Consider the following 11,135-nt stretch of genomic DNA (forward strand, 5'->3'; position numbering starts at 1 on the left):
CTGCACAGTGCACACACACCATGTACGGCCATCACAAGAGAAGCACACAAATCTGCAAATGCGCAGAACGTAGACCTAACTTACACGACTAGTAAAGTTACACCCACAGATTTTTCTCTTATACCAACAATAGCAGACAAGATCTGAATGAAACAGATCAAGACTACATTGCAGCGCAAGATACTAGTAACTGCCTAGTCCACACAACCGGCGAAGCCATGTGAATTCACTCCTACTGCACACCTGGTCTACACCACACGGAGCACATCGGAATAGGATGGCCAAGACCGCTGTTACCCATGCACACCCCACACTTGCTGGGGTGACCAATAGACAGCATGCTGCTGTGATAGAAGCAGACACTAGATGCACTGGTACGTGTATATTGAAGTGAAATTGGCGTTACTACACCAACCAGCCTCGGCAACTGAGCACTGGGAAGCCAGAGCCAATAGACATACCAACAACCTCCATCATGAAAGCTACTTGTATGTAGTAACGGCACACTGGACTGTGGAGCCGCAACTACTTCAAGTAGACCAACCTCCAAATGCTTTGACAAGAAGGCAGCCTTCCGACATGTTGGCACACAGACACACACACACCTTGGACGCGCTGCCATATTCCGGCTATGCGGACCCCATGGGGGGGGGGGGGGGGTGTGAGCAGGTTCGGAACAGTAGGGGCGATGACGGGATAGGTCCTGTGGTCTACTGAAACACCGACCGCAATTGCAAACGATGCAGAAGGAGCTACGGTCTGTGTTGGTTGCTCTGGCCGAGCCACGGCTGCACCTGTGACGCTTCATGCCTTGGCACGATAGCACACAGCGGTTGCAGCGGGTGCAGTGGAAGCTGCAGCGTTCGGAGGACGTATTGTTCGTAACTGGTGACTCAAGCACACACACACACACATACACACAGTGACACACAGACAGGTATTGACATTCGTAGTCAGATCGCCACAAGGCCCAGATAGAAATTAAAAACTCCCTAACATAATCTAGTAAACAATGGTAAAGTGCTCTACATAGTCTGGCATGAAATAAAATAAAGCACTAAAAAAATTGTCCCAAGTTCCTTGAACAGTACGTGGTCACTCAAGATTTGATGACGTTTAAATATCTCTCAGCTGTGAGCAGTACACTGCAGTACTCAGCAGGCCATGAGAATAACAAACATTAGACACATTGTAAACACCCCACCATGGCAGGATAGAAGGCCTGTTCTCAACGGTTCGGGCAACAGCAACACCATTTCATAGCAGGTCTTGAACGGCTGCCTTTGGTCCTGCAAACCACCTCGTGCAACAGTTGCAAACGCGACAAGTAACAAAAAGCTGACCGGTGCCCATCCACAGTACACGTATATAGCAATCAAGTAGAGAGCCATAACCACGGCATCCTTGCCCGTGTCAAGCATAGCACCCAGATCAGATACAAGGCCATATCGGCGAGCCATCTGCCCATCCACACAGTCCAGTACATACCCAGCAAACACGCATGTCAGCACAAACAATCTGAAGCTGCCAGTCAACAAGAGATACAGCCCTAGTAGCTGTACAACACCGCTTAGCAGAGTCACATGATTAGGAACAAGGCCGATTCCCCGCAACGGTGCTATAAGTCCCTCGCCGGCGGGATAAAATAGCTCGCGATCAAATACATCGTTCAGAGCGCAGTATTGCGGTGTCGCTGCTGCTTCCGCTGGTTGCTCGATGCCGTGTGAATCCAATTGCACTTGGTTTGTGTCGCCGGCTGAACTTACATCTTTCTCTTTGCCCTCATCTGGGTGAGGCAAACAATGGAATGTCAGATACGCAGCGTCAAACAAGAAATAAGCCAAGAACAATGAGGTACTCTGTACCGGATGCGTACGGAAAACGTCCAGGAAGTTCCAGTATGCAGCCAACACGTACCCAATTAAGCGCATGACAATCGACGCAAAGAAGTTGTACTTTGCAAAGCGCCGGAAGAACTTCATGGGCCGCTTTTCATCCAACAGTAGACCAATCTTCAAATAGAGGCATGCGCATGACAAGCAATATGTGATCTGACACAGAGTCTGCCATATACATACTGCTGATCCTGCAACTGTGGTAGCCAGTAGGAAGATGCGGAATACGTGGTGAACACAATTCAGGAGCCAGAGCGCAAACGGGTGATGACGAAAGTACATGATCAGATCCATAATGGCAAACACGGAATAGAGCAGGAGGATGCGATTGCTGAAGTCGATGTGTCCATATTTGACGTCATCATCCAAATCTGGGCGTCCAATGCTAAACCAATCCATCTCCCATAGCTCACCGCGAGCAGCTCCATGGGAGATCTTCAACAGTGAAGCCGTCATCAATCCCAAATGAATCCTGTTCACTGTCACAATCGGCCACTCATCGATCAATTTATCCATTATAAATTTCAAAAGGAGTTTTGAGAAAAGTGCATGAATTATTTCTCCTCTTCTTTCTGCATCTGATCTCTTTACTATTCGCGGACAAATCACTCGCCCGCAGGTCGGGAGCTGATGCGGAAGATGATGAGTAGAGGACAAGATGCCAGAAAAATGCAGCTGCTCAGCGTTCGACGTCCATGACCTGAGGCTGAGTTCAGCCGAGCTGTGTGGGAAACTGCAACTGCAATTTTGTTGCTGTGCAAAATAGTTCGTGACCAGTCAGATCAAAGCGGATTTTCAAAGGAGCACGTGAGCACGCGACACGTGTAGGCGCACGTGGTGCAGGCAGTCTCCTTTCGAAATCCACATCCGCGCAGCGCAGGGACATGGCAATACATTTTTTGTGCTCGAGCTCGTCTCAGAGTCTTCAAAGTTCTTTCTCACCCTGATACAGTACATGTAGCAGAAGATGCGAGTGAATCAGGTATCCCCGGGGTGGACGAGATAGTGACGGGTAGTCCGCAAAACTCCGCGTAGATCTACGTACATGTACACTTGTTACGAAGTCATGACGTCTGGATCTTAGTAGCTATGACTGTGCATGCTATGGATATTGCTCTAAGAATTATAGTAATAATGAAACAAATTGAGGTATAGTTGATGTTCCGTCACGATGGAAGGAGAGCTGGAGCTACGGGAGAGATGAGCTGATTACGATAATCCGCAGGGTTAGGGTGACATCGGTTGGACGAGTATGACGATTACGAAGACAGTTGAACATGACAGTTTTCAAAGGTAACTCAAACTAATTTGGCAATGGAAAAATCTTTCAAAGCAAAAGAAGTCAACTAATGAATGGAAGAAGTAATGTTTCCCCTTTTCCAGGTTGCTCTCTAGCATGCATGGACACCTTGGTATGGGGATACTCATGTATTTTGTTGTACTTGTCCACTGTGACCACTTGCAAGTACGAAAAAGGCACAATTTTCCGAACTTTGGGGCTCCATAAGTACAACAAAGTGTATATGTATCCCCGCGTGCCAAAGCATAATAGAGAGGTTAAGTTTCACGTAAAAGTCTTACGTCCGTGAACTTTTACGTCAAAAAGTGAAAAAACTCACATAAAATTTGACGTGTTTTACGTGAGTTGACTGTCCCGCACGTAAGTTCATGACGTGAGTTTTTGGAAGTTTCGCTTGGTTATCCCGACCGAATTTGTGTGAGTTTCCGGAATTTTATCGAGATTTATCAAGTTTATTGGAAGATTTGATATTTGTGCGAACTAAACCCGAATCCTGCCAGGCAAAATTTCACGTCACGTCGCACGTGTAACTTAACCTCTAAAAATTACACGTAACGTGAGATTTGCACCGCGTTTTGAAAAAGGGCAAAAAACGTGTAACTTAACCTCTCTATTACCGTAGAATCCCGCGGATAAGCCCACCCGCGTATAAGCCCATGCTCGCGCATAAGCCCAGGGAAAGTTCGAACATCACAAGGCTTCGTCATACAAGCCCATGGGCCTAAGTTGTACCAAGAGTCCATAAATTATGGACTCTTGGTCGTACCATGTACATGTAGGTAGTACATGTAGGTTTTTTTTTTTTTTTTGTACATTTCAACACAATCATCGGTTGTTTTTGTTTGCACAGTGGCTTTCAGCAATGTATTTCTCACTTCCTTGGTACTTTTCAATAGCACAATGTTGGTGTCAGCGTATAAGCCCATGTCCGCGTATAAGCCCATGTTCTCGTATAAGCCCACCGAAATGTCCTTGTGAAACAGATAAGCCCATGGGCTTATCCGCGGGATTCTACGGTATGAGGATTTTGCGAGCATAATGCGAGAATCCATGAAAGCATAATTCCATGATTTCGCGGGCATAATCCGCCGGAGCCTAGGCTCTGCCAACCGCGGAAGGTTGTAGTAAGGTCACTGTTTCCGAACACAGTGTCCTCCACCTTGTTTCATGCTGTCAATCTAACAATTGCGTGAACTATAACAAGGTTTATCTAATACTGGTTTTTAACCAGTGTTAGGTTATATCATAGGGTTATACATGTATCTACTCTTGATCTTGGGAGATACTGATTGACCTGGGTGTTACTTAGTAAGCAGGTGATACGTGACGGCGTATTATTATGGAATGCATAAACCCACAAACTTTCCTATATTTTGGGGTCCTGTAGCTGGTCTAGGGGAGGGCGTGGTTTCATCAATACCCGTAGTCCTCAACCAAGAGTCTACACTGGGGGCGGACTCTTACAAGTTTCATGTAATTCATGGGGCCCGGTGGCAGGGTATACTACAATGTACTAGTAGGCAGTTTGGGAGGCAACACCTACATGTACCGGTACATGTAGATCCATGGCTCAGTACGTCAGTATGTGGGTGCATAGCAACCCACTCATGTCGTATGCAGGCGTTACTTTTACTTCGCCACTAGTTGTCACCCCGCCCCCAGTAGCCAAATCAGTCAGTTTCACTGGCTACATCACCTTGTTGTGAGTAAGACCGCTTGAAATGTGCTTGGATCCATACAAAAACTGGATCCAAGTGGATCCAGTTTTTGAATTTTTGAAATTGTTGCTTTGCTGTGACGTAGCACTTTCAAGCCCTAGGCTATGGACTCTTGTGCCAGTTGAGTTGTGGTCTGGACTCGACTGTGTATGTTGTCATACTCATGCCATGGTTGTTGAATGGTGTAATCCCAGAACAAGTAACACTGTTAGTTGCTATGTCTAACATACTAACATACTAGCTGCTTGTTCGCTATCGATCATCACTTCAGCGATGGGCAGGAGTACGAGTATGGGTGTGAGACGTGATAGTGACAGTCGAAATGAAAGAAGAAAAAAACAGGAAGACAACTACAGTTGTGGCAAGTGAAATCCGACACTTGGCATAAGGGACTGCACCGTGCATCCTGCAGCCTCTGCAGCCCTGCATACGTACAGTACATGTGCTGCATACAACTTTATCTGTCTGAGGACAGAATTCGTACTCATCACAGTCAAGGTTCAAAAGGTGCTGGCAAAAATGAATGGGAATTGGATACCAATACTCCTTATGTGTACCATGTTTGTGAACTGCGTGTATCTAAGCTGTGACCTTTCGACCTGTTTGTGATGCATACGGCTCTATAGTACAAATTAGGTGCAGTGCATTACATCATTGATGTCCATTTGAGGCGCTGTCCCCTATGGCAAGTGTCGGATTTCACTTGCCACAACTGTACATGTACATGTACATGACTTTTGGACATGTAGCTGGTCCTGTCTTCACTCTTAACCTTATCTCCCGTTACCCATACAACAAGGATAAGTGACAAATACGAACATTTTGGCCAAAAGGTGTAAGTTTTTGAGAAAGATAGCATGAAAGCGTGTTGCTAGGTGTTGTGGTGAAAACTCCACCTGAATCAAAATATTACTACACGGAATACATGTACATGTAGATGAATAGATAGCATGCCATCTCCTATTGAGTGTTGAATAATCGTGATAATGATGTTGGCAGTCAGAGCATGCCACTGCGCATGGCACTGGCACTGACTGGGCTTATGAATATGATCATGTCTCATGATGATCTGACACTGTGTTATGTGTGAGAGCTTCAGTACTCACTGACAGTACTCAGTAGTCGAGCCTCAGCCAGGGAAGCGCATGCTGAACTTTGCGGTCATGGTGATTGGTGGTTTGAGCATGGTGTTGATGTAGTCACCATGGTCACACGACACGTATCACTACAACAGTCTGTAATCATGGTAATCTGTAGATCAAGGAGAAGAGCCGACTCAGGCGACTGTAGTGTAGATAGAGTGAGTAGATCTCTAGGTGACAAAAATCTGGACCGTCACAACGGAGTCTCGGGCAACCACTACTAACTAGCACTGACAGTGCAAGTGAGTCCATAATAATAATAATAATTATTATTATAATATGGCAATAAGTAGGACGAGCTGAAGCGACATGTGGACTACTTTATTAACAATGTAAGCGATGGAGACGATGCAAGAAACAACCTAAAGGGTAAGGAAAAATACATGTAAGAAGAAAAAGGGCAATGGAAAAAAAAAAAAGATGATTCGAACAAGTTTTCGTACAACACTCTTCAGGAATCACCGTTGTACTAAAGAACAAAATGAGAACAAAGGAAATAATATAGCAATCAAGGTAGGGTGACACGATACAATGACAGCACTAGAATATCGAGGTGCGATTTCTCACAAAAGTGTGCAGAAAACAAGGGTATACAAGTAAGAACTAAGCGTGACAGGTGTGTATCAGCAACAAAAAACAAAAAAGTGAGAACGAATGATAATAATAACAATAATAAACAAGAAGGTGACAAAACACATTTAGGCACAAGTGGCAACAACGTTGCCACACTACACAACAGAACATTATTTGAACAATTTTAGGGTAATAACACTATCTTTCTGGACACACAAATTCGGCTTATGAATGCGCTGACAAACAGCTTCCAAAACTTGTAACTGCAAAAGATAACCATGACGAGCACGGCACAAAACAGAAAAACAGGAATCAGAATAAGTACGACAACAGTCAGTACTAGAAACCAAATGATTGTATACTGAAGACTTGTTATTACGAGACGGACGCACACAATCTCGACTCACGCGCACACCCTCACACTCCCTCTCACCCTCACTCAGCTCACCTTCTCCCTCACTGTCCGAATCAGAACCTGCTCCGTCATCCACCGCGGTTTGACTCTCCTCCTCACTTGCATCGTCCTGCGTCTCACCTTCACCACCCACGCCAACCCTGAATGCCGTTGCCTTCACGTCAGTCGTCGTCCTTTCCGATTGTTTCCTTTGTATTTTTACCGTGAATTCATAGGTCCGGTTGTAATCTGCTGTAGATCTCCGTGGTCTGTCATTTGCTGCTTTGTTTTGTGGATTAGTTGTTGTTGTTGTTGTTGTTGGATGTGAACCTGGTGTTGTTGTTGGATGTGAAACTGGTGTTGTCAAGTGCGTCCGTCTCGTAATAACAAGTCTTCAGTATACAATCATTATCCATATAAAACCGCTCTGTGAGCGGTTCTGAAAAACCTTTACTGGTACTGCCCCGTCGTAAAAGTAAGAAATTAGAACTGGCCCATTGTCCCCCCAAATGCGAACTGATCCACCTAAATCGCGAATGACGGGACCCGAACGCACCAGTAGCACGAGGTCGGGAGGGCACAGGACAGCAATTATCATAGGGTAACACCACCTACCGCTAGTACAGTACATGGCCTTTGGTCTGGACCAACGTCCCCACCTGCATCCACAGGTAGGAACCTCGTGCTACTGGTGCGTTCGGGTCCCGTCATTCGCGATTTAGGTGGATCAGTTCGCATTTGGGGGGACAATGGGCCAGTTCTAATTTCTTACTTTTACGACGGGGCAGTACCAGTAAAGGTTTTTCAGAACCGCTCACAGAGCGGTTTTATATGGATAATTTCAGTTCTTTTTCCGTTCCCTCCCCACCCCAACCCCGAAGATAAACATGATGACCACGCGCGCGATGTACTGTATGTAGCCATGAGACTGCAATAAAACACTGATACATACCAGCCCTCCCCGCCTCGCTACCCCGCACACAGATATACAAACATGCGTATGCACACGGCACACACACGTGGCCACGCACATATACGCACATGCACACGACACAAACAGGAAATTCGTCATATATAATGCCATACAAAGCAGTGGCCACCGTACTTGAGGAAGTCAGTTGTGAAACAAAAATAATTCAACTACAGCGTGTAGACAAGCTGACGGCCAAAGCACAACATAGCAAACATGACATTTGCCCAAGGATTGCAGTTTGCAGACCACGCCATGGAAGCAGCTAATACAGAATGTAATATCATACAAAGTGACAAGCAAGGAAGTGGCCATCATACACCAGAAACTTGCAGAAAGTCACACATCCAACAGATAGAGAAGTGAACAGCAATCTGATACAGCCCAGACAGGACAAAGCTGACCTGATACTCGTCCCAGGATCGCAAGTGGCAAATCCTTTTCAATGCATAACATGCAGGTGTACGTTAGACGCATGGACAACATCTGACCGTGTCGCCAGCATACAATGTCATCACATGTTTACCCCACAAGTTACACACATGCACAGTAGAAGCACAATGAAAGCAATGGAAAAGTACGATGTGGTTGCTGAAGCATCTTCACACTTCAAATTCAGACTTCAATGTGGTCGTCACGGGATGATATACCTGCAAGATACAAGTGATGAAGAAAGAAAGCAGAAGGTCGTGAGGTAGGCTATGAGTAGTCCTTTCCCAAAGATGCCATAGTTTTTCGCAACTTATGCTTTTCGCAACCGTGCCAAAACAAGTGCTAGTTGCTGAAATCGCATCCATATTTTCAGAAAAAGCTCAAAAGTTGCCAACATCGCAACTCAAAATTGGAGAGTTCTTGTGCAAAACCTACAAAACAGGGAGCAGAAATAGCAGAAATGCAGCGATGCTGCGACAGCAAACTCGTACACCCCTTCCTGCTGTGAACCACCATTTTACACAGTGCCAGTAGCCGGTTGCATGTATCCTACATGTACATGTACATCATTACAGTGCACGGAAAAGGGAATGCACATAATTATCGTAACTACCGTTGATCTACTGTTTCTCAGAAATGAGCCTGAAGGCAGGCGCGAAATGAGCGAGCACGAGTATGTATTTGTCCAACAATGCAACATGTAGTCGGTGACTTGACCTTTCGACCCCATGCCATGGGGCCAATTGCGCCAAGGTTGCGGAGAACTTGCGAAATAGTTCCGAAAAATGAAGAAAGTTGTGAAAGTTGCGATTTCTTCCTAAACACCGAAAAGTTCCGAAAAAAAGTGGCGAGCATCTTTGGGAAAGGGCTAGCTATGAGACAATACAAACGGGTCACCTACATGTATGTTCAGGGCTAGTGCACTCACACGCAGAATTGTCATAATCGAGCATTTCCCAAACTGAGAAGTGCAATGAAATCCACTTGCATGCACAGGAGCAATTTTGCAATATTATGATGCGCAATTCGACACGATCTGCGATGCTGCGTGCGATGTGCCCTGCCATCATGATGGTGACAGTCACCGCGGTATGTTTTGTCAACGTCGCCCTTGCACTCTTCTGTCAAGTCCAAAGTGCTCATATACTTGGCAATGTCTTTGCAGTGATTAACTTTTATCCTAGTTATGTCACGGGTAACTTAATGAAGTACCCGCAGGCCGTGTCGATCCGCACATCGTCCACTCTCTCATATACTTGGCCTGCTTTGTCTGTGTATCTATTTCATGTGCGATCCACAAAATCGACTAGACAGTGGGTGCAATACGCTCTCTATCTGAAGACGTTCTTCTGGCGACATCTCGCCATGTACTTGGCCTGCTTTGCCTGTGTATCCATTTTCATGTGCGATCAACAAAATCTCAATGCACTACAGAGACTAGACAGTGGGTGCAATACGCTCTCTATCTGAAGACGTGAACCATTACATTTTTTGGAAAAGTTATACGTACACCTGAAACGTAATGAAGTACAGGAATAGAGAGAGTGACTACAATACGCTCTCGACCTGATATAGTGATAACGTGTTAGAAGGTAACAGGTCTACAGTCCCACCGTACCCTTCCGACACGACTGTAGACCATTAAATTTTTTTGAGAAGTTATACGTACACCTTAAACGTAATGAAGTACAGGAATAGAGAGAGTGACTACAATACGCTCTCGACCTGATAACGTGAGTACAAGACACTCTCCACCTGATAACGTGTTAGTAGAAGGTAACTGGCAACATATCAATGGGTTGCCTTACCGTGGTCTAGAGGAAACGTCTTCGCAGCAATATTTTCCCTCCAGCGCATTCAGTCGCCGACGCGACATCGTTTACTGGGCCGTTCCAGTTGCGGAAGACATTCGATTCATCGGGCCAATTCAGCAACAGGGCCGTGGACACACAGGGGGCAGAGGAGAGACATTGTTAGTGGACAAGAAAATAATATGCAGTGGCAAGTGGCGAGTGCCGCACGGTTGTCAAGTTGTCATGCACAATTCAGCTACTACTTACGGTCCAGGTAGTCCTGCCATTGCTCGCTCGTCCTGGTTCCTCCTCGTTCGTCTTCCTGCACGTCTGCTCTTCTCCTTCCCCACCGTTGGCTTTGCGGTACGGGGGTGCCGGAAGGAATTCCCACCATGTATCCATGTACATGAAGTCCCACCATGTCTCCATGTACATGTCCACGGCCACGTCAGCAGTTTGTATAGTACCGGAAGGAGTTCCCACGATGTCTCCAAAGGCCTAGAGCGGACGTCTTTGCAGCAATTCTTTTCGCCCTGCGCATTCAGTCCGCCGACGATGTCTCCAAAGGCCTAGAGGGGACGTCTTTGCAGCAATTCTTTTCACCCTGCACATTCACTCCGCCGACACGACATCGTCGACAGCGTTTACGGGGCCGTTCCAGGTGCAAAAGGTCTACATCAGTAGTTCTCAACTACTTCGCGTACGGGATAGTCGCCGCGACAGCGTTTAAGGGGTCGTTCCAGGTGCAAAAGCATCCATCAATGGCACTTTGCAGTACGGGGTACGGAAAGGGGCCTCCTCGTTCGACTTCGTCGACTTCTGCATGCAGTTCTCCTTCCCGTCGACCGAAAGGGGTTTCCTCGCAGTTGTCCTTGCCGTCAGGTCCACGTCATGCAGTTCTCAACTATTTCGCGTACG

At 46.2% G+C, this 11,135-nt stretch overlaps 1 protein-coding gene across 1 annotated transcript; it reads right to left on the reverse strand.

Annotated features, from left to right (window-relative positions):
- Window positions 1-938: 938 nt before the first annotated feature.
- On the reverse strand, window positions 939-2,637 carry LOC135807161 (uncharacterized). Its single transcript, XM_065321190.1, has one exon. It carries the CDS (start codon window positions 2,409-2,411, stop codon window positions 1,155-1,157), a length of 1,257 nt encoding a protein of 418 aa, XP_065177262.1. The 5' UTR covers window positions 2,412-2,637; the 3' UTR covers window positions 939-1,154.
- Between the last annotated feature and the right edge of the window lie 8,498 nt (window positions 2,638-11,135).

This window comes from Sycon ciliatum, chromosome 1, assembly GCF_964019385.1.
Source record: "Sycon ciliatum chromosome 1, ocSycCili1.1, whole genome shotgun sequence".
Taxonomy (NCBI): Eukaryota; Metazoa; Porifera; class Calcarea; order Leucosolenida; family Sycettidae; genus Sycon; species Sycon ciliatum.